Consider the following 27334-nt stretch of genomic DNA (forward strand, 5'->3'; position numbering starts at 1 on the left):
TTATCCCTTCCAGTCCGAGTAGAGACGTCGTGTTTCTACCACCCAGTCAACAAACTCACTGACACGAGTATACACTCCAGGCTGCTGAGGTTGTCCACAGCCTTTCCCAAAAGATGTCACTCCCACAAGAACCCAGTGATTGTCCACTTCACACATCAGTGGACCTCCAGAATCCCCCTGTTATTTATGACACAAAATAAGAAAATCCAGTCATATTCTTTATTTTATTTTTTACAAACAAATGACCCTTTATAAAGACATCTATTTTTAGTATAAGAATATACGACGAAGGATTCTCAGATCATTGCCATTTAAACAGAATTTACATATATATATATATACAGAGAGAGAAAATCTGATTTTTGTTTTTTAAATAGAGCTTTTTCTGAACCGTAAAGCAAAATTTAATATACTGTATATATTATACTAAACAAATATATTCAATATATATTCACATATGCAATATACATGTATATAAATTACATACATGCAGGTGGTGGCAAAATATAATTTTTATGTGTAAGTTAGGTGATGTGAAGTGAAGCCTTTTCAGCCGTTTACATACAACATCTTTTCGTGATCGCCTATATTACAACTACTAAAGCTAGGAAACAGATTTAAACGGCTTTAAACAAACATCTTCAGCATTAAGGCTCATCACAGCTGAGAGACACAACAGACTGATTAATTACACAAACTGAAGGCGCTTTCCTCTTATCAGACTATGGAGTGGACACACTGTTTAAAATGGAGGACTCTCTCTCTCTCTCTCTCTCTCTCTCTCTCTCTCTCTCACACACACACACACACACTCACACATAAACACACATCCATCCATCCATCCATCCAATAACTTAGAAACAGCCCAAGCCGTGAAACTAATTCTGAAGTGAACATTTTGAACTACTAACGGAGGCTTGGACGCATCATTTGTTTTGAACCAGCAACATCAGATTGTAATCCGTCGCATGAGAATGTAGTTCAATGCACAAATGTGTTTTTATGACCGTACTTGTGACTCCTAACTTTTTTAAATTAACTTGTTCATTGAACTGTTGTATATATAAAATATCACACTCTTGCTCATGTGATATTGCGATACACACACACACAGTATATTTACATTTACATTTATGCATTTGGCAGAAGGATAGCATTTGGCAGACGCTTTTATCCAAAGCGACTTACAGTGCACTTATTACAGGGACAATCCCCCCAGAGCAACCTGGAGTTAAGGGCCTTACTCAGGGCCCAACAGTGGCATCTTGGTAGGGCTGGGGCTTGAACACCTGACCTTCTGGTCAGTAACCCCGAGCCTCAACCACTGAGCCACCACTGCCCCCGTATATACTGAATATGTGTGTGTGTGGGGGGGTGTATCATATAATTTAGATTTTGTTTAATGTATAATAATAAGTTGTATTAAAGGAAATGTTAGGTGTGGAGACTGGAAACAGGATGGGAAAAAGGGGAATAAAAGGCAGAATCGAACCCAGGTTGCCTGCATGAAAAAAGCACATTCTCACTGAAGTAACAACCCTCACCACTGCAGCAACACTAGTGGGCGCAGTTTGTCTTCAATTTCTATGTTTCCAGCAGACTATTGGAGTGCAAATACCTGTGTACCAGGTGCTTTTTACACCTAGTGCAAATAGTCACTCCTTTTCAAAATGTACACACCTGACAGGAGTCCACTCCACCTTCAGCATATCCGGCACACACCATCCGCTCTGTAATGTTGTATTCAGGCAGCCATTTTTGACACTGTGTGTTGTTTAAAAGGGGCAAAACAGCCTGCTGTAACACATTAGCTACTGAGCCTGAGGATCACAACACACAAACACACATACACACGCACACTAAAAAAGTGTCTCAAACACAACCAAAAATTCTAAATTCAAATCTCAGTCTGCATAATGTTTAATGTTTAGAATTAAAGTTAGATAAAGTAAATAAGAATGCACAAATGTGTATCTGACCATCTTCAGACAGTTTTCCCCAACCAGCAATAAAGCACTCCCTCCCTACACCAAACTGTTCTCCAGAAGCTGGTAGGCAAATGGGCTGAATGTAATCTGGAAGATAATAATCCATTAATATGTTTTAAATGTTTGGCAGACACTTAGTACCCATTTCCTGTAGAAGTAAAATAAAATAAAAATTGTATTTCTAATTACGGACTTGTGAAGTTGGCTGGTGTCTGTAAATGCATAAGGGCAATGTCAGATTCCTTTGTCCTCCTGTTATAGCGCTTCTTCATAATAATCTGATCTACCGAATGGACTTGACTCTCAGAGGCGTCAGTCCCAAACTGAGTGTGAAGACCCAAAACAGCTGCCCAGTTTGACAGGTACACATTCTTTCTATATGATCAAAACATTAACATTTAGTCTCACTGCATTTTCTTTATTTTATTCCTTATTGTTTAAAATATAACTACAGCGAAAGCAGTCTATTGAGAATACTGAGCAGCACTCACCCAAAAACACAGTGAGCGGCTGTAACCAACCATTCCCTGTCAATCAACGAGGCCCCGCAGACGTGCCGACCCTGCCATCGCAGAGACACAATCCATGGCCACGCCCCTTCCTGGGCATCCTGTCCTCCCACCACCTTGCCTTCTATCTGTCCCATCTCTTTGTCTCCATTTGTCTCATTTTGTAAGGGCACTTTACGGGAACCACATGCTACAACACATGACATAATGTAAACAAAAACATACAAAGAAACAACAAAACTTGAATGTTTAATTTTTAATGATGATTCTGATTTTAAACTTACGATGGTTGTTACAGTGTAGTGATGTAATCTTCTCACCGAGACATTTGTCACTGTGAAAACAAAATAGACAAAACAAAATAAATAGTATTTCAAATAGAGATTTTATAGGATCCCATTCTATTTACATGCAGATGTTTTTTATGCAGTGCTGTGCAAAAGTTTTAGGCACTTGTGAAATAGTCTTCCAAAATAATGACATAAATAGTTCATTTTTCACTTTATGTCATACAAAGTCCAGTAAACTTAAAAAAGCTAAATCAATATTTGGTGTGGCCACATTTGCCTTTAAAATAGCCCCAATTCTCCTAGGTACATCTGGACACAGTTTTTCTTGGTTGTTGGCAGATAGGATGTTCCAAGCTTCTTGAAGAATTCACCACAGTTCTTCTGTCTATTTAGGCTGTCACAACTGCTTCTGTCTCTATATGTAATCTCAGACAGACACGATGTTCAGTGGGGGACTCTGTGGGGGCCATGACATCTGTTGTAGGGCTCCCTGTTCTTCTATTCTAATCTTTTCTCTTTGCAAAAGGAATGTTTGTGTGTCTAACATTTATATTTCCTGTTGACACACTAAAGCTGAAGATATTAATAACTATCTTAAGGTAAATGTTTTTGTGAAACTTTTGCACAGTACTGTATATTTCTGTGTCTTCACATAAATATAATTTCCAAATGTTTTAAATGACGTGATTAATATTTGAAAATTGTTACAAGAATCCTTTTATGTAATATTTGTATGTATTTTTTATAGTATATATTTTAATAACAATTTTCGGTAACATTTTACAACAAGGTTCCATTTGTTTACAATAGTTAACAACATTAGTTTACATGAACTAACAATGAACAATTCCTTTTACAGCATTTATTAATCTTGATTAATGCTAATTTCAACAAATAGTAAAACATTTAATCAAAAGTTGTATGTTAAGTTAATGAGTTAATGAACTATGAACTAACAATAAACAATGGTATTTTTATTAACTAACATTAACACATTTTAATAAATACTCTAAAAATATATTGTTCATTGTTAGTTCATGATGCCTAATGTATTAACTAATGTTAACAAGTGGAACCTTATTGTAAAGTGCTACCCAATTGTCTGTGGAAGCTACAGCTATTTTCAATATGTCAACAACATTTGTGAATATTTATATCTACTGCTATTAAACTGTAATTTACCTGGGCTTCAAATCCAACATGCCACTGGCATTCAGAGCTACTGTAGTAAAGGGAGCATCTCCATCCATAGCATTAGAGAATGAGGAATTTCCTGATCTAGATAAATCAACAAATGTGACATTAAAATTTTCATCATCCTTTCACTACTTTAGTATGACTGACTAAACTAGTCTATGCTTAATCTGACAGGTGAACACTTACCTGTAGCCCAAGTAGCGGCAAAAGAAGTCAGATAGCTCAGATGTCCAGTTTTGTGCACACACCGTGTAAAGGTTATGCTGGACCTGAAGTCTCAGTCGTTCGGCTCCAGTGAGAGTATGTTTTATTATATGCACTAAAATACAACAGCACCACAGACTATGTCAACAGCACAATTTGATTAAAATGGCTGTAAGCCATATGTTTGTTTGGTAGAAATCCATATCATGCTATAAAAAGGAATAGTTCACCCAAAAATAAAAAGCTGTAATCATTTACTAACCCTTATGTCGCTCCAAACCTGTGTGACTTTCATTCTTATGCGGAATATAAAAGGAGATGATTTAATAAATGTTCTGGATAGTCCCTCACTTTAAAGCTTAAAAAGTATTCAAAAGTATAATAAAAGTAGTCCATAACATTCATGCATCATGTAGGCATACTATAGGTAAAGGTAAAAACAATGTAATTTTTCAGTAAAATTTTGATGTCCTTTTCAATTTGACGTCCGGTCTTTTTAAAGCTTGAAAATAAAGCAATATCCATTTCCATTGAATTGAAAAGATGGACCGTGACATTTATTAAAACATTTTTGTCTTAAAATTAAGAAGTCACAAAGGTTTGGAACGACACGAGGGTGAGAAAATATTTATTGCTTTATTGCTTTAACCTGACAATTTACCACAATCAGCTTCATCCGAGCCATCAGAGCAGTTTTCTTCCCCGTCACACACGCTGGCGCTGGACACACACACTCCTGTGCTGCACTGAAACTGCCCAATTGGACATGGATCTACAAATTGATAGAATTTTTGAACATATAATAGTAGACTGTCTCTATGTTTCCATACTGTTTCATTTCATGAATAGCAGAAAACATACCTGGTTGACCCAGGTGAAGACCTGTGCTGAAGTTGGCTAGAAAGCCTTTGTCATTCCTCGATGAGTCAGTGAAGAGCATGACAGTCATCTGAGAGGTTGTGGAGAAAAGGTCCGGAAAGGAACGATCACCAGTTAGGACACCTTTGAGGATGAAAACATGCATTACTCTGAACATAATCATTTGTGTCTGTTCATATAATGCAATTTAACTATAATATTTCTGAAAAAATAATAGCCAAAACATTGATTGCCATTTTTTGTTCTCTTTATCATTTATCTCCCTTTGGCATTTTTAAGAAATGTACAAAAAAATTAAGACTTACCTAACAACTCTGAATAGGGCTCCACTCCATCTCGAACTTCCAAAATGTCAAGAGAGGCTTCCAAAGCAACATCTTGGAAGTGCAATTGGATACTGTGTCCTTCCATAGCATGTAAAGTCCACATACCTAAAGACAAGGCAAAGGTGTAATTTCCTCTTTCACTATTAGAATCGTTCAATAAATTGTTCAGTATTTCTAATGTTTAAGACCCAAGCTGACAGCAGTTACTATTAGAATGTAGTACTTACACGATGCATCATTCCCATAACCATTGGGGTAATTTGGAGAGCTGAATGTTGAATTTGATTCGTAAAGGTCAAAGGGTCCCCCACAATCAGCTATTATATCAAAGAAACAATAGTTATTTCAGAAACAAAAGAAAAAACATAATCCTCTTCATATGATAACGGTTATTATTTAACTTGTAAATTGTAATGTTGAGTTGTGGGTTAATGTTCGCTAAATCTGTCAATTTTATCAAGGTTGTCATTTGAACTGTTATTATTGGTTATCTGGTGCCTGACTGAGCTAACTGTGACATTTATGAGCTTTAATAAAAAATTAAAAAATAAAAATTATAGAAAAGGCCACCACAGTTCTTACTGTGTATTTTGGGAATTTTGAAATTGATTATACTTTTATGGAACTGAATATATAAAAAAGCAAATATGACCAATTATATTTAGTCATGTTGCTTGAAGTTAAATTTCATTATCTTTAAAAAGGAACTCCTTTACTCAAATAAAAATGACATACCAAAACAATCTTACATACATTTGTTAATCTGTAAATGACATCTTGCCTTACTTGGAATGGGTGGGAGAGTGATGGGTGGGGGGACCAGTGTTGGGTCAGGGAGGCCATCCGAACAAGAGCCAGGAACTATACTGATGTCATCCAGAGCAATATCATTCAGAAAGCCCGCCTTCTTCTGTGCTTCAAAGACTACCTGAGAGCCAAACAAAAATGTTCTAATGATCCTTCGATTTTAACAGTGTAAATCGTTACTTAAAGGTTTTGAACTTAAAGCCTGTAGAATTGTATGTGAACTGACCACAGCATCTGTTGTGTAGTTTAGTGTGACTTGGCCATAGTTCCAGTTGTCCCCATAGTTCCCTTCTTTCCAGAAGAGGACAGTGGATGCTGATCCATCCTCTACCAGGACCGCCAAACGCCAAACCTCTTCCCCAAACATATGATACCTTAAAGAGCACAGACAAACAATTAAAATGCTTACAGGTGAGCTAATGTCCTGTAGCCTACTTGACAGAGATCTAAGAAAGTCATAATATCATCGTTGCTCATTTCAGATTGCATTTGTGGCACTTTCCATGAACACGGCATACTTTGGTGTCCCATAACTTATTTAAAAGCATTAGAGGCACAAGCGGTGACCGCCCACTTCCATGACGCACTGTGAATGATGCAATCAGCCTAAACCCTCAGTCTACATATATATTTGTATATATTTGAATATTCTGAGGTACATTTACATTTATGCATTTGGCAGACGCTTTTATCCAAAGCGACTTACAGTGCACTTATTACAAGGACAATCCCCCTGGAGCAACCTGGAGTTAAGTGCCTTGCTCAAGGACACAATGGTGGTGGCCATGGGGTTTGAACCAGCAACCTTCTGATTAACAGCATTGTGCTTTAACCACTACGCCACCACCACTCCAGGTAAACTTATAATCAGCAACCTAAAATCAAAAGTTTATACATATATATTATTCAATTATGTCATTCGCATTGCTTCATGGGATTGTAGTTCATGCCCTTGTAAAAGAGCTCATTGTACAAAGGGGCCTCAATTTGTTACTGAGAGGCAGCAGATGCCCTAACCCCAACCCCAACCCCACCCCCACCCCCACCCTCACCCTAACCGTTCCCTGTATCTCAATCAGCTCCCTAGCTCCCGATGTCGTGAATCAGTATATTGTGAACATGAATTCGGGCACTTGTAAGGGTACTGATTCAGTGAACATTGGGACACTAATGACTCCATCACCTGCGACACGTTAACGAGCTCACGCATTTAAGCGCAGCTGTTATTAATCAACACCATCGCTGTATAAATGACACTATTTCCTTGGAGATTTTCAAACTTACAGAGTTATTATAACAGATAAATGGGATAAATAAATTAAAATATATAGGAGTGTATTTTAAACCTTCTTTTAACAACTCAAGTTTTTAAAAGATTTTTTCACTTTCATGGTAATTATGAATGAAAGACATTACAATCAACATCTCTTTTAAAGAGAATATAAGTCTTGGACTTCATAGTTTTACACTTGTGCTCGTCATCTAACCACTTGAGAGACTTCAGAAGACATGGCGACATTTCCGGTAAGGGAACATGGTGAGCAACGATACCCTAAAAATGTCCAACTCACTGATCAGTGCCCTGACTACTGATCGAGGGAACCGATTGAGGCGTACCACTAACCATCTGGAGCCAGTAAGGCTGAGTACCCTGCAAGGAACAACCAGAAGCACCTTTCTCCCATCGCATGTAAAAGAAGGTAAGTACACAGTCTTGTACATTTGTCTTTTTGTACGATTTTCAAATATTATTTGCTTCAAATCAAAGTTTGTATTGTTGTGATTCACTTCGGAACTGGTTAGTTTGGTTCATTGCTTACAACTCTTTTAAGAAGGATTTTATTAAAAGTCTTTGGAAAAAAATTAATGGGAAAAATACTTTGGAACCCAGATGGAAAAAGTGGGCAGACACTCTTGATTCTCATTCCTGTTCCCAAAAAGTACTTTTGATAAAAAAGTAAGTACAAGGATGGATTATGGCCTGAAAATAAGTACCATAAAAAAAACTAACCAGAATCGTAGACAGATAGATTCATTTACAGGAGACAGAGGGACACTGTAGATACGTAATGTCTTATCCCAACTTCCAGGGCTCCGAGGTGTCACAATGTAGTACCCTATGAGATGAAAAATCAATGTCAAATGGATCAGGTATGTATAAGCAAAAAAAATTTTTTTAGCATTTTTAAATAGTTAAACAGTAAATCAATTAACCCACTGTTTTGGATAATAGTATAATATTACATATTATATATTATTCAACCTAAATTGTATATATATACTGTAGATATACTGTCAGATCATTAAAATGCATTACATTCCTGTAGCAGAAGAGTTAATTATTGATAAGACAATACAAAAAGCGGCTTTAGAATACAATGTATTGTTTACTAATATTTTATTGAATATAAGCCAATCATTGGCACACAGTTCACAGCAATCCATTTCACAAGTGACTTTGTCAATCTGTATTTGTATATATATATATATATATATATATATATATATATTGAAAATAGATTTTTAGTAATTATATGCAAATTGCTAGGATTCAAAGTCCTACATTTGTTGAATATTTTTTGTTTAGAGAAGTTGGATTACTGAATGGCACCTGATTGGTTGCCCATTGTGTGATCAAAGCTTGGGCCAGTGTCAGGTGGAAGAGTAGAGCCTTGTACTCTTAACCAGTCACCATCATCCTCCTGGTCTTGCCTCCACAGACAGAAGTCCTCTTCAAATGAACAGTTGATCTTGTCTTCATCTGACAAAGAACATGTACTTCAATGAACATAATAGCAAATTATTCGATCTTAAAATAAATTTTAATACATTTGAACACATGGCCGTGTGATCATTATAAACTGATAATACCCACTAGAAAGTTGACTGATATTTTCTGCCCTGTAACTAGCATTGAATCCTTGAAAGTTGTTGATGAAGTCTGCATAAAATTCAACAGTGGCCTCATGAGATAGAAGCCAGATGTTTCCAGGTGATCTGCCTGAGAGAGAGTCTAAGAGAGAAAATATGTGAAACAGACAGATTTTTAAAAAGTCAAAATTCAAAACCAGAAATCTCTTTGAGAATTACAGGCAATAGTGTTTTTCATTGAACTTACATGTTAATTTTTTTAGAGGTCCAGTGCCCTCATACAGGTCCAGAACATCAATATCTTCCTCCGTATAGAAACTATGAAAAGCAATTCTTATGGAAAAGCCTTCGCTCACTCTGTGGATGAAATGGAGAATTGTGTAAGGCAGGGACATCACAGATTATTTGTTTCTGAACAACTAAATCGTTTGAAGCACCATAGTACCGTATGATCCAGTGGCAGGCTGTGTTACTGTCATAATCCAGGGGGAAGTTTTTAGAGTGGAAGGATCCGGACGGACCAAGCAGAAGAAACTGTCCATCACACACTGTTGCTGTGGAGCATAAAGGACATATAATGTACATCCAGGGGTATGCAACCTTCACAGCTACCCTCGGTCTACCAAAATTGCTCTTACTATCATATGACAAATATGGTCAGAGGGGAAATACATTCTAGCCTAGTGCGCAGAACAGAAAAAGGAAGATTGAAAATGAAAAAGAGTGCAATAAAATGAAGAAAACAATGCACAATTGGATAGATTGGAAAGTTTATTTGTCACTTTATCACTGAAAATCTAGAACAAAAGCTTGAAGTTAATCGACATTTAACATTGCCTAGAGGTACATATGGCCAGTGCTTGGCAGATTGTTACATGACAAAAAAATGCAATAAGTAACTTAATCTCAGAGATGATATTTTTGGGGTAAATTAATCCGATTACATTTGGATAATGTTTGGATTACTTTCAACCTAAATCTATTTTATTTTATGTCACATGCATTTGAGTAGGATAATCATTTTAACATTAAAGTACATAGAGGAATAAAATGTATTCCATTCTTTGAACTATTGTGTACCTGTGGACAGGACCCATAGAGATGGCATCCTCTAAATCCTTTGGAGCAATTAAATGTAATGTCTATTTCATTTAAGTGCATAAAACAATATAAACATTACATGAACAAACAGTAATGAACCTGCAATCAACAGCAATGACATGGCTAGGTCAAAGTTAACAGCTCAAAACTCTGAAACACTTGCGCACTTTTAACCCTTACTGCTTATTAATAGTACATCACCTATTCCTTAGCTGATATGCATATCTTACTGTTACGTAAAAAGGAGCTCATGCTTAAAATGTTCATCTGTGAGACTATTGCGCCTTGGGGTAAGAATATGATGATATTGATATGAAAATTATCAATAATTATTAACAAATTACTGCCGTTGCCTTGTTAATATGTAATCATGTAATCTATAAAAAGTAACTGTAGTCAGATTATGAGTATTTTAAAATTTAATTTAATTCCATTACAAGTTCTTGTAATCTTGTGATTTTGTAATCTGATTACATAATCCAGATTACATGTAATCCGTCACTATTCAGCACTGCTTATGGCCATTTTATATAAATATTAGTTCTATTCAGAGTATCCTTTCTGTCATGGTTATGCCAAAAATCACCATTTATCTGGGAATATATATTCAGTCGCTTTATATTAAGAGAGAAAAGCTTGTTTAAAAAGTTGTTGTTTGACCCTTCGCCATGTCCTGTCTATAATTGTGCTCCTCTTACTAACCATGACTAATGTTGCTGTGGTTTCCAAACTTCGCCTGTTGTTGTCTCGCTCTCACTGTCAAACACGGCGTGAGAGACCATTGGATGTGGTGTGAGTAAATTATCTCAGGAATTATTAAACAACACCTGGATCAGTTATTGACTAAATCCCAGTGTGATGGAGAGGCTTGCTTCAGAATCAATCCTGTTGAACAAGTAAGCCTCTTCTTTATTTTCTTTCTTTTTCAGTTTGGAGGGAAAATAACAATGCAGATCAAATTAAATTAATAATTAGTTTTTATAGAACTAAACGGTTTCATTGCTATGTACATTGCTGTTCGTACAAACATTCAAAATGAAATTCTAAATATAAAAATTCAAATTAAATAAACAGCATCACATTAACTTTTTTATTGAATTCTTGATTAAAAAACTTTTTTTTATTCATTTGTTTTTTTATTGTGTTCTGAATTGTAATATTTGTTACATTTTGAAGCCATTTGAAAAGTGTTGAGTTATTAATAGTTCTGTTCTATCTGACTATTTTTTTTTTAATATAGTTGAATGGGCTTCAAAGGCTACATCATTAGTCTATGGATTTTTGGCTTTTTGTGTGTGTGTGTGTGTGTGTGTGTGTGTGTGTGTGTGTGTGTGTGTGTGTGTGTGTGTGTGTGCGCGTATGTGTGTGTGTGTGTGTGTGTGTGTGTGTGTGTTTGTGTGCGCGCGCGTGCATGCGTGTGTGTGTGTGTGTGTGTGTGTGTGTGTGTGTGTGTGTTTGTGTGCGCGCGTGCATGCGTGTGTGTGTGTGTGTGTGTGTGTGTGTGTGTGTGTGTTTGTGTGCGCGCGCGTGCATGCGTGTGTGTGTGTGTGTTCAGGTTTAGGTGGTTTACAAGGACATTTGTTTAGGTTACAAACTGGTAATTACAAGGGTATTATGCTATAAATGTGGTTTATGAGGACATTTCTAGTTTCCCCATAATTCAAATAGCCTAAAAATCATACTAAACTAAATTATTTTGAAAATTTAAAATAAAAAAAAAGTTTTTTTGTCTGGGTTAGGTTTAGGGGATATAATCTATAGTTTATACAGTATAAAAATCATTATGTCTATTGAGAGTCCTCATAATAATACAGTAGCTACACCAACATGTGTATGTGTGTGTGTGCCAACATTGATGTGGCATACCCCTCAGCAAATGTGTAGTTGCACCCCTGTTTACATCTATAATTTTAGTAATAAACTGGCTCCTTTGTTTCAAGATTTGCTAACATGCTACAAGACACTGTTTAGGACATACTAACCCATATTGATCGACCACTGATCTAAATATTGGGGGGATATGTACCCTTCATTACATCTTTATATATGGGGGTTTAATGTGCCTGATATTTTTTATCTCCACAGGGACCATGTGCTATAGTATAAGCTAAAGAGCTATTAGAGCTTTAACTTTAAAGTTGCAGGTCCAAACCCTGGAAGAGGCAATATTGTACATGAATTGTCGCCACTGAGTACAGCACTTAATTCTATTTTAAAGGAGTATTTTGCATTCAATCAAAGTTAAGCTCAATCGACAGCATTTGTGGAATAATATTGATTACCGCAAAAAAATCTGTGTAACAGTGAGGCACATATAATTGAAGTGAATGGGGCCAATCTGTAAATATTAAAATACTCACTATTTCAAAAGTATAGCCACAAGATGTAAACAATATGCATGTTAACATGATTTTAATGTGATAAAATCACTTACTCTCCTTTTCTGTGTAGAGTTATAGCCAATTTTACAACTTTATTGCTAGGACGATGTAATGTCAACAAACCACAATATGACTATAAAAATGATAAATTAAACAACTTTACTGCTCAAATAATGTATTTTAACAGAATAATTAATGTAAGTGTTTTTATAAAATTATACGCTTCACATTTTTGCCTTTAAACCCTCCAAAAATTGGCCCCATTCACATTCAAATGTGGTCGATTGAGCTCAGCATGTGTTGAACCCAGAATATAATAGTTTATACATTTATATACAAAATGCATCATCATAACAAAATAAAGGCAAATCATTTTATATGTCTACTTAAAAAACAGAGTTCAAATACAATAAATGTTTAAAGATGTCAAAAGTTGGAGCATGTGACTCAACACTGTACATACCACATATACTCGGAGTCTCATCTGAGCCATCAGGACAGTTTTGTATTCCATCACAGAACTGAGTTTCAGGAACACATGTTGTGCCATCAACACATGCATTCTGTCCCTCTGGACACTTCACTGTAGTGACTGATGAAAGATGCACAACTATTATCAATCTAGACAAGTAAAGGAACATTGGTTTTTAACCAAAATGGGGCTCAACAATAAGAATGGCCCGCTGGCATTGTCACTAAATGTTACATTCATTGGGCTTGTAAATAAGTTCTAATGCTATGTAAACTTAAATGTGAATTTCTGTGAAGTAATAAACATTGTTGTTGATTTATAGAATATCAAATTCTGCAATAAACTTGTCACCAAACTTGTCTCGCTGGATAACATACAGTAGATGTAAAAAATAAAAACATATATATATATATATATTTCATCCAAAGCAACTTCCAATATATCATTACATTATAAAACATTATTCACCTGGTTTTGTTGTAGATGGTATCTGTGTTATATTTTCTTTATCTGAAGGCATAAATTAGAAAATTATATTATATCTGTAAATGAACTAATCAGTACACAAATATTCGGACTATTCTGATCTTTAGACAAAATAAATTTATTTTCAAGGCATCTACAATCACTTTTGATGATGTTACCTGTGACCTGCACACTGCTGGTGTCAATCACGAGTCCATCATCAGATCCAGTTTCACCCTGCTTCAAACCCTCTACTAACTGTTCCTGAGCTGTGTTTAAATGCACAACACCACTGAAGAGAAGGTCAAAGTGTACAACCACACTGCCCTCTCTAAGAGAGACAAAGAAAAGGGATTGTGTTTTTTTCACTGATTGGCCAAAATGTCAACACTATTAAGTATAGCACATAAACACTAGAAAAGTGTTGGCAGAATGACTGTAACTGGTGATGAATGCCGTTCAAAATCTGTAGATACTTCACATTTGGCAATCATTTTAAAGATTTTCATTTCTGATTTCCAATTACATTGTCTCTAAAAACTAAATGCATGCAAAGAACATTTAAAATTGCAAACTACAATATTATTGCTCTCTTAATAGCTCTGGGGCCGGTTGCATAAACATAGTCATTAACATAGACTTTCATCTAAAAATTAGTCTGACTAGCTAAAGATGCCATAAAAAGCCTGTTGCATAGAATAAGCTCACAGTTGTCTTTAGTAAGTCTAATTGGCATTGCATTGTGGGAAAATGAAGACACTGAACAGCTTATATAAAATGGCCGACAGTGGCCGCTCAAAGCATACCTTTGCTGGAAAATATTTGCCTATTAGAAGAATGCAATGCTTCAAATTCACTTTGACACCAATAGGGCAATTCCCTGTGATTCATAAGCGAGGGCGATCTCATCAACGATCCAGCGAGAGAGCCTTTGTTTGGAGACTGATATTCCTTTTGTTTGTCCTCCATAACAAATAAAGAGCTGATCCGACAGCCTAAACTGATGGGTGTGCTCAACATATGTATGCAATGCCTTCACAGGGCATAACATATACATAGATTGCTCTTCATCTTAATTAAATGGCGGGGGAAAGAAGGCATGCAAACAAACCACCTGAGCCCTGAAGGGCATTTAGAAAACTTTGGTATGTAACCTTTTCTAGGTTTAATGGTGGCTTTTGAAATATTTGGACCAAACTCCAGGCGTAAGCTCAGTTGACAGCGCCTGCATGTCACCCACCCGTTTAAATGAGGCCAAAGCCAATAGGAGTGGGGTCTTTAAGGAAATCACTCGCAGCTCAACAGATTCCAGTGGCTCAAATGGGGAGTTTGTGAGTGCCTTCAGCACCAGTTTCAAGTTTCAAGTCCCAAGTCAAGCACCATAGCATGGCGAGGGAAGTTCAAATGCCTCACTCCCTAAGGAATGACTACATTATGTTTGCCTATCGAAGAGCCAGCCTCCAGGCCGTGGTATGCTGAGATAGTCACTACATAAACCTTGTGTGTTGAGGGGGTAAGACCAGCATCCAGCCACTCTTAAAGGAATGTCAAAATCGCAGCTATGGGGCAATTCACCAGGGCTTTACCACATGTAGAGCACCAATTTGCAAACAAACGCCATTTAAGTGCATAGAGGCGTCTTGTGGACGGTGCTCTAACCTGTAAAATGGTTTTCAACACCAACTGAGGCAATTCTGGCTCGTCCAATGTGCACAGTTCAGGGGACACACATGTAGGTTCCACAGCTCTGGCTGGGGATGCTAAATCATGCCTTGTGCTTGAGAGAGAACTTGTCTCCTCAGTGGAACAGTGGCTGTTCTACGCGGAGGCGAATAGGTCGACTTCCGCTTTGCTGAATATTTCCCAAATCCTCATCACTGTTTAGGGATGAAGTCTCCATTCCCCTGGTAATACTCCCTGACGTGACAACAGATCCGCTCCTAAATTCAGATGGCCTGGGACATGTGTGACACGCAATAAGAGGAGATGATGCCTTCTCCATTGGAGGAGGCATTGTGTCATGCTCATTGATTGTGGCAATCGGAGTCTGCCCTGGCACTTCTGTTGTGTATTCCGGACAAATCAGAAAGTGGTGATTCACAATGTCGGTATGAAAAGCTCTCAAAGCTAAAAAGACAGTAGTTCTTGGCAGTTCACGTGCCACGACAGACTTGCACCTGTCCATCCTGTGTTGGATGCATATGCTGTTGCCACTTTTCTTCGGAAAATTTGACCCAGCATAACACCCTGTTGGTCGAAGGTCAGCACTGTCCATGGCACTAGAGCAGCCAGACAGCAGCGAGTCACCGTAATGCGCATGCGCCCGAGGCTCCAGGTGCGATCTGGAGCATGCCGCATGAGCCAGTACTGGAGAGGTCTTATGTGTAACAGAACTAACAGTATGACTGCGGATGCTGCCGCCATAAAGCTCATTCATGAGGTGCGTGCGCATGCTCACATGGTCAAGATGAACCCCTAAAAAGGAGATTTTCTAGCTAGGGAAAAGTGTTCTACCTGTGACAAGGTGCAATTAGTACATGAAAGTGTACGTCCTTCAGATCTATTGACACCAACTAGTCCTGAGGATGGATGTGCGATAAGATCTGTTTCTGAGTTATCATTTTGAATGGGAGCTTCGCAAGTGTGCGATTGAAGCGTCTCAGATCTAAAATAGGCAGAAGGGGGGTGCTTACGGTTAGCCATGGTTTGCGTGTCTTCACAGATGACTCAGCAGTAGCTTTTGTCTGCGCTATGGCAGCAAGAAATTGATTCTTTGTTGGGTGCTAACCAGAATTAGATCGGGAGCATGGAGGAAAAAGGAAAGTACTACTTCTCTTTGGCAGAAAATGTTTCATCGCTTGAGACTGCTTTTGCACCAAAATGAAGCACTGTAAAAAGCCTTCCACAGCATTGCCAAAGAGACCATCGGGTGACAAAGGGGTGTCGAGGACGGCGGATTTCTCTGCGTCATGCATCTCTGTGAGAGTTAGCCAAATATGCCAGTCCAGAACCATCAGGCTTGAACCATCGTGGCTTGCAGTACCAAATCTGTAGTGGTGTGGAGCTCTTTGAAATGCTCTGGATCAGGGCCTTGCTCATCCATTTGATTGAGGAGCTTACCTTGAAAAACTTGGAGCACCGACATGCTGTGGCGTGCTGAACCAGCTTGGCCCACTTCTGTATGAGCTCTTCCAGCCAATGTGGATGTCAGTCGACATGGCTTGTAGGGGTTGGCAGAGTGGGATTTCCATCCCATGGTAGTATTATGGCAGAGGTGAGCTGCGACTGCCTGTTCCACTGGGGGAAGCTATGAGTAGTCTTTTCCTTTGTCTTTGTGAGCTCCGTGTGGACCTCGCTGGGGGAAGAGGTGACGACATCCTCCGTGAACCACTCGTCTGAAGCTGTGAGTGACACACCATCATACCCATCGTCAGAGCTGTGAAAAGTAATGAGGCCATGCACTCCAGTAGAGGGCTGGAGCTCATAATGTGCATATTAAACAGGTGAGGATGTTAGATCGGAAGTTCGGGGGCTCACTGGGCTTGCGCCAGAACGAGATCATCCTCTAATTCTACCAGCTCAAACTTAATGTCCTGCCGTGACTCCTCATGTGGTCCCTCGGGACTGAACACAGAAGAGGCAGATGAGAGGGCACGAAAGGCTGGATCTTCCTCCAAAAAAAGGTTGTGCAATGTCTGGATATTCATGTCCTAACAGTGAGGACAGTCTGACTCCATGAGAGCTGCTTATGCATGGGTGCGGCCCAGTCAGTGAACACAGCTCTCATGCTCAACAGATGGCATGATGTGCCATTCGCATAGGAAACACTTGCGGGATGACATCTTTAAAAAGACGTGTATCAAGCAAATGGCTCTTTTAGTTAAAATTGTATATATAAAAAGGATACATTAACTCCAGTCAGAGCGATTGGGGAAGCAGTACAGGTGACAATTCGTCCTGTTTGCTTCTTGCTGACAAGTTCCGTTCGCTGTAAGTGTATATTGACGTCGAAGCTGAAGGGTTCCAAGATGAAGACAAAGTGCATAGTTTTGAAGGAAGAAAATTCTGAAGAAATGGTGACTGAACACCCGCTTATATAGGCCAATTGCATGCCTGAAGGGCATGACACCATTGCCAATCAGAGGATTGGCGTTATTGAATAAGAGTTTTAACAAGGTCATCTAGAAGGACTTCCCCATAGTGCTTACAGCAATGTCAAGTGAACTGAATCTTACATGTTTGCTACTGACTGAAACAACTAACTTGTAAGACTAGTCAAAAACTGTTTTATGCAACTGGTGCTGTAATAGATAAAGTCTTACCTGAATTCATTCACTTTGCAATTTTTAAATTGCTCCTGAAGGGAACTGCGCCTGTAGGCTTTATTTATCTACAAACAGGCAGCAAAGCACAGAGAACACAAAGATACACAGTAAATCTTGAAGTAAGTGAAATTCAAAATATTTGAGGGAATCAGTTAAATACGTTTTTAAGTTAATCGACTCAAATTTAACTCAAAATGAACAAGTTAAAAATATTTAAATTAAATACTTCAAGTTGTTTAAACCTAGCTAGTACTGGCAAGAAGCTAATACAGTGAACGCTACCATGCTGAATGCATGGGGATTGGAAACACTATGCTTTATTAGCAAAGCAATTGTTCAATGAGTAAAGCAAAATAAAACAATCTTAATTTTTAAGCTCAAGCTCCATTATCCACTATAATGGTAACCCCCAAAACTCCAACATAACGGAAACTCTTCTAAATAACACACTAACAAATCTCCCCCTTTACATTCATCTAGCACAAAGACACATTATATTACACTTAATTTTAACATTTACTATATTGCCAATGAACATCTCGTAAAAAATTTCAAATCAAAATCTAGAAAATGTATGTAAAAATATGTATTTATAACCCATTCACCTGCTGCTCAGTGTCATAAGCCAGTGCTTTAAACTGTACACTGCTTTTGTTGAGGAGTTCCTCTGTGAAAATGGTTCCATTAGAAATGACAAGTGTCCCAGCAAACTCTGAGCCCGTTTCCCCTCCTTCAACCTCTTTAACTAAAATGAAATAAAAAAGACCATAAGGAGGAACATTTTTACACACTATTTTGGTAGAGGTGAAAAGTGTCAAGGTGAAATTAACCGGTAACACTTAACAAAACGTTTGTATTCATTTTAATTATTTAAAACAATAGTTAACATAAACTAACAATGAACATTAAATAATTTCACTTAATTTCAACATATATTACAAGCTTTTTTAATTAAAATTTGTATGGGTTAACATTAGTTGATACAAAATAACCTATAAATGAGCAAAGAACAACTGTATTTTGATAAATTAGCATTAATCAATATTAATAATGTAAAAAATCATTGTGTTTTATTAGTTCATGATACCCAATGTTAACAATTACAACCTTATTGTAGTGTTACTATATTAGATATACTGTGTATACTATGTGTGTGTGTGTGTATATATATATATATATATATATGTGTGTGTGTGTGTGTGTGTGTGTGTGTGTGTGTATATATATGTGTGTGTGTGTGTGTGTGTGTGTGTGTGTGTGTGTGTGTGTGTGTGTGTGTGTGTGTGTGTGTGTGTGTGTGTGTGTGTATTTGATGTATGATATAAACAAACCTTTTTTTAACCAACGTCACGTTTTTATGTACGAAGTAAAAGGAAATGTGTATTTTAGATGTTGTGGTCTGCTAAACTTTTTTCCATCAAGTTTTCAACATTTAAAATCCCCTTTGCCTTCACTAGTTCATTTTTAAATGATACTGTGGTCTGACAAATTAATTTTTAAAAGTAAAAATATATAATGTATTCTCTCATGCATGCATAATAGCATTGCATAATTATTATTATTGTTTTAAAGATTACTCAATTCAATTGGAAGGAAGTTTGTTATGAAATTGAAATGCGTAAATTTAAAAAATAAATAAATTAATTAATTGTGCAAGTCACACAGCAGAACATCTCTACTTCCCAAAAGTATTCATTGTCTACTACCCATATATCATTATTAATCATGTAAATAATTGAGATGTAGAGAAAATAAGAATTTCATACCATTTTTGTCTAGTGCAAGACAAGAGATGACAATAAGTCCCACACATACCACAAACAGCACGACAACGAGTGTCAAGAGCAGCACTTCCACGGATGACAAACGACAACCTCTTCTAGACATTATTTAGACAAATGACTTCTGTAGACTTATGCTTTTCCGCAAAAATGTAACTTTAAATTGGCTGTAGTCTACTTTAGTCTCTAATTGTCTGGATCATGTTTCTAATGGCGAATCTTCTTCACGCTACTGTAAAAGTGAGAAGAGTCACTGTTTTCCAAAGCTTCTGTCATCCCTCTCTCCCCTTCTGATTGTTATATAGCCTTGCAATAAATTTTTATTGAGCAACAACTTATATTGTTGATTGGCATTATTGAGTACCATTTTATCAGCATTCCCATAAGGTGTACAACCAAGGGTGTAGGCAATACAGTAAGATACTTAGCAAAGCTGTAAAGTTAAAGTTGAAAACAAAAAGCCTGTTTCCATCAGTTTCAAAGACTGATACCTCCAGATTTCCTCAGTTCAACTTTATTCCAAAGGAGAGATCAATATATGGCTGTGAAATCTTTTAATCTTGAACACTAAATTGTTAGTAGCATGTAGCTATTGTGTATTATCATGTAGCTACACCCAAGAGAGGGAGAGGCTTTCACTGTCCTAGCCACAACATGCTATTCCAGGAACTGAACTTTTGTTATTGCCCTCAGAATTGCCCCTGAATTGTCATCCAATATAAAATATTTTAGCTTTTATACCCCCCTATATCTGTCATTGTGCAAGACTAATTGGTCAATTAATCATTTTGCTATTGATGTTTGAATTGCTGCTACTAAAATAAATACAAAGTCCTACTGAACATTAATGAAAGACAAGATTTATTAGCAAGTCAGAAATAAATATTTCCGATTTGTGATTATATACAGCACATCATTGTTCTGTATATAATCACAAATTAAATTGTAAGATGCTTTTGATGGTTTTATTAGACGAGATCATGCACAGATATTAATGCTTAACAGCTTAAAATCTGAATTAGTATGAACTAAAGCAGCCACTGGAATATATGATCAATTTTGTTGTCCGGGAGGTTTCAGAATGTGTGTACAAATCTCTCTGAAAATAAAAAGTATAGATTTAATAGTCAGTATGAAGTTAAGGCTATATATTCAAACTTCTCATTTTTAAAGGTGAAGTGTGCAATTTCTGTGCCTTTGGTAGCACCAAATGTAATTGCAAAAATAATGATTATGTTTGAACACTTCATCTTCCATTGGTTACTCAAACTAAAAGTCCTGCTCTATTGTGTATCTAACACACACCAAAAAAAAAGAAGCATAGAAGCGACACAAAATGACGTGGTTGCTTTAGCAAATATGCTTTTCATGTTGAATAACACTAACAGTTACATTTAGGCATTGGTTTAGGGTAAGGATATCTGTTTTGTTCACCTCTCATTTATTTTTTTGAACACTATTGGTCAGGTTTTAGCATTGGTTTAGGGTTAATATGTCTGTTTTGTTCACTTCTCATTTATCTTTTTGAACACAATTAGTCAGGTTTTGGCATTGGTTTAAGTTAAGGATGTTTGTTTTGTTCACCTCTAATTTATGATTTTGAACACTATCAGTTAGGTTCAGGTGTTGATTTATGTTAAAGATGTCTGTTTTGTTCACTTCTCATTTATCTTTTTGAACAGTATCGGTCAGGTTTAGGTGTTGGTTTAATGTAAAGATGTCTGTTTTGTTCACTTCTCATTTATCTTTTTGGACACTATCGGTCAGGTTTAGGTGTTGATTTAGGGTAAAGATGTCTGTTTTGTTCACTTCTCATTTATCTTTTTGAACAGTATCGGTCAGGTTTAGGTGTTGGTTTAATGTAAAGATGTCTGTTTTGTTCACTTCTCATTTATCTTTTTGGACACTATCGGTCAGGTTTAGGTGTTGGTTTAATGTAAAGATGTCTGTTTTGTTCACTTCTCATTTATCTTTTTGGACACTATCGGTCAGGTTTAGGTGTTGATTTAGGGTAAAGATGTCTGTTTTGTTCACTTCTCATTTATCTTTTTGAACAGTATCGGTCAGGTTTAGGTGTTGGTTTAATGTAAAGATGTCTGTTTTGTTCACTTCTCATTTATCTTTTTGAACAGTATCGGTCAGGTTTAGGTGTTGGTTTAATGTAAAGATGTCTGTTTTGTTCACTTCTCATTTATCTTTTTGGACACTATCGGTCAGGTTTAGGTGTTGATTTAGGGTAAAGATGTCTGTTTTGTTCACCTCTCATTTATCTTTTTGAACACTAACTTGTTAGGTTTAGGTGTTGATTTAGGTTAAAGATGTCTGTTTTGTTCACCTGTCATTTATCTTTTTGAAAACTAACTGTCAGGTTTAGATCTTGGTTGAGGGTTCAGATATCGGTTTTGTTCACCTCTCATTTATCTTTATGAACACTATCGGACAGGTTTAAGTGTTGGTTTAGTGTAAGGTTAGGGAGTTTTACTCATTAAAACGATCTGATATTCACCTTAGAAACCATGTCTGATTACAACATAATTTCACTTGCTTTTGGTGCCCCCCGCTGGACATTTCACTGGGAAACTGCAGTGAAACTAGTACTGAAGTATGTTATCTTGGTTTGCAAAAATATTGCCATTGAGCTCAACAGTGCCTAGGGAGACTGACTCGATCTCCTCATCCACAATGCATTATGGAAGTGGACAGTCACTGCAGAGCTCTTTTTCAGTGATGCTCGGATTGGTGGATCTCTCTTCAGAATTATGGGTAGTGTAGTTCTTCACCAGGAATTACACTATTAAATGTGATTTTTACAATTAAGTTGAAATAACACGGACTGACAGCTTCAACAGAAGCACATCCAATCGATTAACAATTTGGCACTCATGGTCTGTCTTTAAAGGGTCATGAAACCCTAATCTACTTTTTTTTTATGTTTACTGATATATGTTTCTGCAAATTTACCACTGATTAATTTCATATGAAAATGAGCTTTGCAGCAATCATGTCTCAAATTTTCCATTGTTGCCCAAAGTCTACTTCAGGTTCACTGCTACTGGTGAAAAGCTGCAAATTTCTGACAAACATTTGCAGCGAATCACAAGCTCATTTATATCTGAAAATAATGAAAGGAAAATTTGTACTATTTTGTAAGGGAGCACTCAATACGTTTACAAATATTAATAAGGGGAAAGTGGATATTTTTCTGTTTTTTTTTTAGCCATTTCTTTCTTCCAGTTAATAATGAAAGTTGAGAGTAGCAAAAATGAGGCATATACGTAAACTCAAGTTATGATTGGTAGGACAGTACACATCTACGTCAGTAGATCCAGAGCTTACATCACAGTGCTGCCTCATGCATGAGCTGGCATTACAGCATAGAATTAAAAATACGTAAAAGAAGCTTCTGGCCAGCACTATTCAACAATAATACTTGCTGAACAGACATGAGATTGGACTTTTTCATCGTGGTGAGATCGAAATCGTTTGTCAGAACGGACCGCAGTCCATAACTGGACCGGTGTAAGCATTTCTTGGCTGCAGACATGAAGTAGCTGTTTGTGAGGAGAGGCTGTTGTTTTGGATGCTGATTCCATTGCGTCTTCACTGTGTGTTATAGAAAGTATATTGTGTAAAGTATATCAAAGCCATATTGTCCCTGAGCATGACATCCTTATTATAGGGAAAAGATACAGAGTAAATAACAAGATGCCACAAAATAAATATATATTTTTTTAAAAGTGAATATTTTCAGTCTATTTTCCTGGAAGACAAAGACTGTCAATTTTTATTTTAAAGAGTAAACTGGCATATACAGTAGATGGCTTTAAAGCTGACAGACATGCTGTTGAAGTAGCTGGAGAAAGCATCATGTAACAGAAACTTTGGAGAACAAACTTGCCATAAAAACCAACACTTGTACTGTCATAATTCATTTTGTCTTAATTACAGTTGCAACTGCAAAAAACAGTAGCTTACTACTTAAAAGTGCATGTACTGTAACTTTTGTGTAACATTTATTGTAGTCTGACACACCTGTTTGCTATCTGTCCATTCTCTATGTTTGCACATCACATGTCATAATCCTGATAGTGGCCACCTAAAAATAGCAAAGGTCTGTTGTTGAGTGCATTTAAAATAAAATGTTTGCCTTCCATTCAAAACTGATTTGAATTTAACATTCTGAATGTCCATTACAAAGTTACCCACCAATTATACACTAAACCTTTAATGGCTTTTCAAACAGCCAGATTCCATTGAGGAGTTCTACTGCATAGGGAACAGCTTCAGCATGCTTATAATAAACATATCCATAAGGTCTTTGGTGGCCATCTCAGAATATTTTTCATGATCCTGGTGAATTCGGCAGTTTGTTCTATTGGTTTTGTTTTCTCTCCCTCATGTGTCTCAGCATGTGTGATCTGCGTTTCCATAGGAACACTGATTGTTTCCATGGGAAAGCTAATCATGCCACTAATTAGCGTGCTGACAGCGCCTGTTCTCTGCTGTTTCTCTGCCTACTTAAACCCTTCAATGTGTTGATTGTGCTAGATTATTTTTGTTTGTTTAAGTAACTCACCTCGCTGTATTGGTTGCCTGTCTCTGCCTGTGTGTCTGGAGTGCAGTTACCTTCCAGTTTGCTGCTGCGCTTGACCTTCTGCCCACACATTCTTCAATGGAGGATTCCTTGTGGATCTGCTCCCTATGACAATGATGCATACACACCCACGAACACACGCTTTACGGAGGATTCCTCATGGATCTGTTCCCTACACGACCACGACGCACTACATATCTACAAACACACTCATCGCCTTACTGCTGCAGTTGGTGCAAGCAGCCCTGGGACAGGTTTCTGCATGGGCTATCCAGGACGAAATCTATGCCTTGGACCTGCCTGCCCACTTCAACGACCTGGTGGACCTGGCCATCTGAGCAGGTCAGTGCCTGACCCAGCATCGCCACCGTTGCCATTCTCCAATTGCCCAGTCCACTGTTCTGGCCAGACCATCTGAATCACGGTCCGAGAGGGAGGTCGCTGCTTTGCTCCGGAGGAAAAGCAGTGACGCATCACCCAAGTGATCAACCAGTCCCGCTGTGTCCTCATTGGTGGATTCCGGAGCCAAAGGGAACTTTCTGAACATTGACTTGGCTTCCAATTGGGAAGTTCTGGTGGTCCAGTTGGACGAACCTATCAAAGCCCATACCATCAGCGGCACGCCCCTGACCATCGCCACCAAGCCAGTTACCTTCATCTCCGGCAATCATTCGGAACAGTTATCCTTCTACCTGGTCCAATCTCCATCGATGCCGGTAGTGTTGAGGCATCCTTGGTTGGTCACGCACAACCCACACATAGACTGGTCAAACAATGCTGTTCTTGCTTGGTGTTTGTACTGTCTGTCTCACTGCCTTGACTCTGCTGTATCCCCTGTCCAGTCTTGTGTTTCATTTCAGGATGAATCGGCAGATTTATCTGGAGTAGCGCTGGCATACCATGACTTGTAGGCAGTGTTCAGCCGGTCCCATGCCATGACCCTTCCTACTCATCGCCCACACAACTGTGCTATTGATTTTCTCCCTGGCACTACTCCTCCACGAGAAAGGTTGTTTTCACTCTCTGCTCCTGAGAGAGAGGCATTGAACAGGTACATCAATGATTCTCTGGCAACCGGTCTCATCCGCCCATCCTCTTCTCCAGCAGGGGCGGGGTTCTTATTCGTGGAGAAGAAGGACGGCTCGCTTAGACCTTGCATAGATTATCGGGGGCTGGATTACATCATGGTGAAGAATTGTTCGTCTTTACAAAGTTGGAAGGTGGCTTTTAACACCTATAGGGGGCACTTTGAATATTTGGTTATGCCTTTCAGATTGGTCAACGCCCCAGCCATCTTCCAGGGGCTCATGGATGACGTGCTCAGAGACATGGTTGACTGTTTTGTGTTTGCCTGTCTAGATGATATTCTGATCTTCTCCAAGACAATCCAAGACCATGTTCAGCACTTCAGGAATATGCTACAGCGACTGCTAGAGAATCAACAATTCGTAAAAGTGGAGAAGTGTGCTTTTCATGCACAGTCGGTTCCATTCCACAAATTTCAGGACTTGCGACTTGCTTGATTAAAATAAGAAAATGACCAGATTCGACTTGAAGTGGAGGACTGAAACTACAAAGAGAAGCATGACAGTCAACAAAGGCAATTTTAATCTGTTATAGAAAAACGTTTAAATGAACAAAGGAAAATCTTCGCTTCAGTTGCATTTGTGCATTTGTACAGACCCCCTTTCCAGCAGCCATCACTCCAACACCTTATCCTTGAGTAATCGTGCTAAATTGATCATTTGGTGCTAGAAAATCACTTGCCATTATATCAAACACAGTTGAAAGCTATTTGGTTCATTAAATGAAGCTTAACATTGTATTTGTGTTTGTTTTTGAGTTGCCACAGTATGCAACAAACTGGCATGTCTTAAGGTCATTAGGTCAAAAATGACAAAAAAGAAACAGCTTTCTCTAGAAACTCATCAGTCAATAATTGTTTCAAAAATCTGAAATCTGTAATATCAGATTTCAAGAGGATAAAAGCATTGTTTTTGGTGTGAGCAGTCCACTTGTTATTATTGCAGGACTCTTTATTGTTTGCTGAGATGAGCTCACCTGCAGAAATAACTCAAAGAGAATCTCAGTCACTCATGTGCATGTTTCCCACTAGTATGGTCTTCTAAAGATCACAGTCTTTTTCCACAATTATTTTCTTTTAAAAAATATATAAAATAAATGTGAATGTTTAGAAATACAGTTTGTTGTTAGTCGGCGTTCTATTTGAAAAGACGGTTTGGTAGGTCGTAATGAATAACAGAATTGCGAAAATGTAGTGCTGCTTCAGTCCAGCAGATGACGGCAGAGGACAGTTTTTACAATTTTGTAAAATTGTACACAAAAAAAAAGCACACTTATTTTGCCCCAAAATTATTTAATTTGTTTTCAGAGAGCACCTGGTTTGTTATTTTGTTTCTAAAATAATAAATACTTCCACTAAAAACAAGATACAATTAAAATAAATTAAAATAAAATACATTTATTTTATATAAATGTATTTATTAAATGTATTATTTATTATCTCAAAATTGTTCCACTTTCTGGAATAAAATAAAATTAGAAATAATATAAAAATGTTATTTATTATCTCTTCATATAAATGTATTACATTTTTACAAATATTTAAAGTTATACAAATTATAAAAAGTATAAAATTATTCCACTTTATGGAATAAAATAAAATAAGAAAAAAATGTATTACATTTATGATATGTAAATATATTTATTACATGTACCGTATTAATAATTATCTCATCACTTAAATGTATTATATTGAAAAATATACACTATTGTGCAAAGTATAAGATACAGTATATAACAATGATTACTTTTTAATTCTATAAACAGATTGTTTGTCTTTTGTCCTTATAGCACTTTAATTTTACAATCATTTTAACGTTTTGAAAAGGTATGTTTGTCAAGTTAATAAAATATATGCACACATGTTTTTTAATTGTACATGTATCCCATTTCATGAGAGTGGTTTGAGATCTCTGCTGTTCTTCACAACAGGTAACCAAATAAAGTCAGGATCAGATTTCAGGAATGTGCCACCTGTAGGTGGATGTTTGCTGGAAGAGTGGGTGGAGCATATCTTGTTAAAGTCAAAGAGGAGTTGCTTGCAAGTGTCCCACACTATTT

At 37.3% G+C, this 27334-nt stretch overlaps 1 protein-coding gene across 1 annotated transcript; it reads right to left on the bottom strand.

Moving 5' to 3' along the window:
* On the bottom strand, window positions 1–24262 carry LOC127627578 (enteropeptidase-like). Its single transcript, XM_052104018.1, has 25 exons — window positions 24223–24262; window positions 18421–18560; window positions 17813–17880; window positions 13670–13821; window positions 13494–13535; window positions 13017–13136; window positions 9517–9625; window positions 9319–9428; window positions 9076–9213; window positions 8812–8961; window positions 8212–8317; window positions 6427–6574; window positions 6180–6321; window positions 5621–5710; window positions 5373–5498; window positions 5050–5190; window positions 4850–4960; window positions 4171–4303; window positions 3970–4065; window positions 2782–2831; window positions 2480–2687; window positions 2182–2363; window positions 1980–2075; window positions 1681–1820; window positions 1–177 (listed from the first exon to the last, which is right to left on the bottom strand). Exons 1-25 carry the CDS (start codon window positions 24260–24262, stop codon window positions 1–3), a joined length of 3015 nt encoding a protein of 1004 aa, XP_051959978.1.
* Between the last annotated feature and the right edge of the window lie 3072 nt (window positions 24263–27334).

This window comes from Xyrauchen texanus, chromosome 34, assembly GCF_025860055.1.
Source record: "Xyrauchen texanus isolate HMW12.3.18 chromosome 34, RBS_HiC_50CHRs, whole genome shotgun sequence".
Lineage (NCBI taxonomy): Eukaryota > Metazoa > Chordata > Actinopteri > Cypriniformes > Catostomidae > Xyrauchen > Xyrauchen texanus.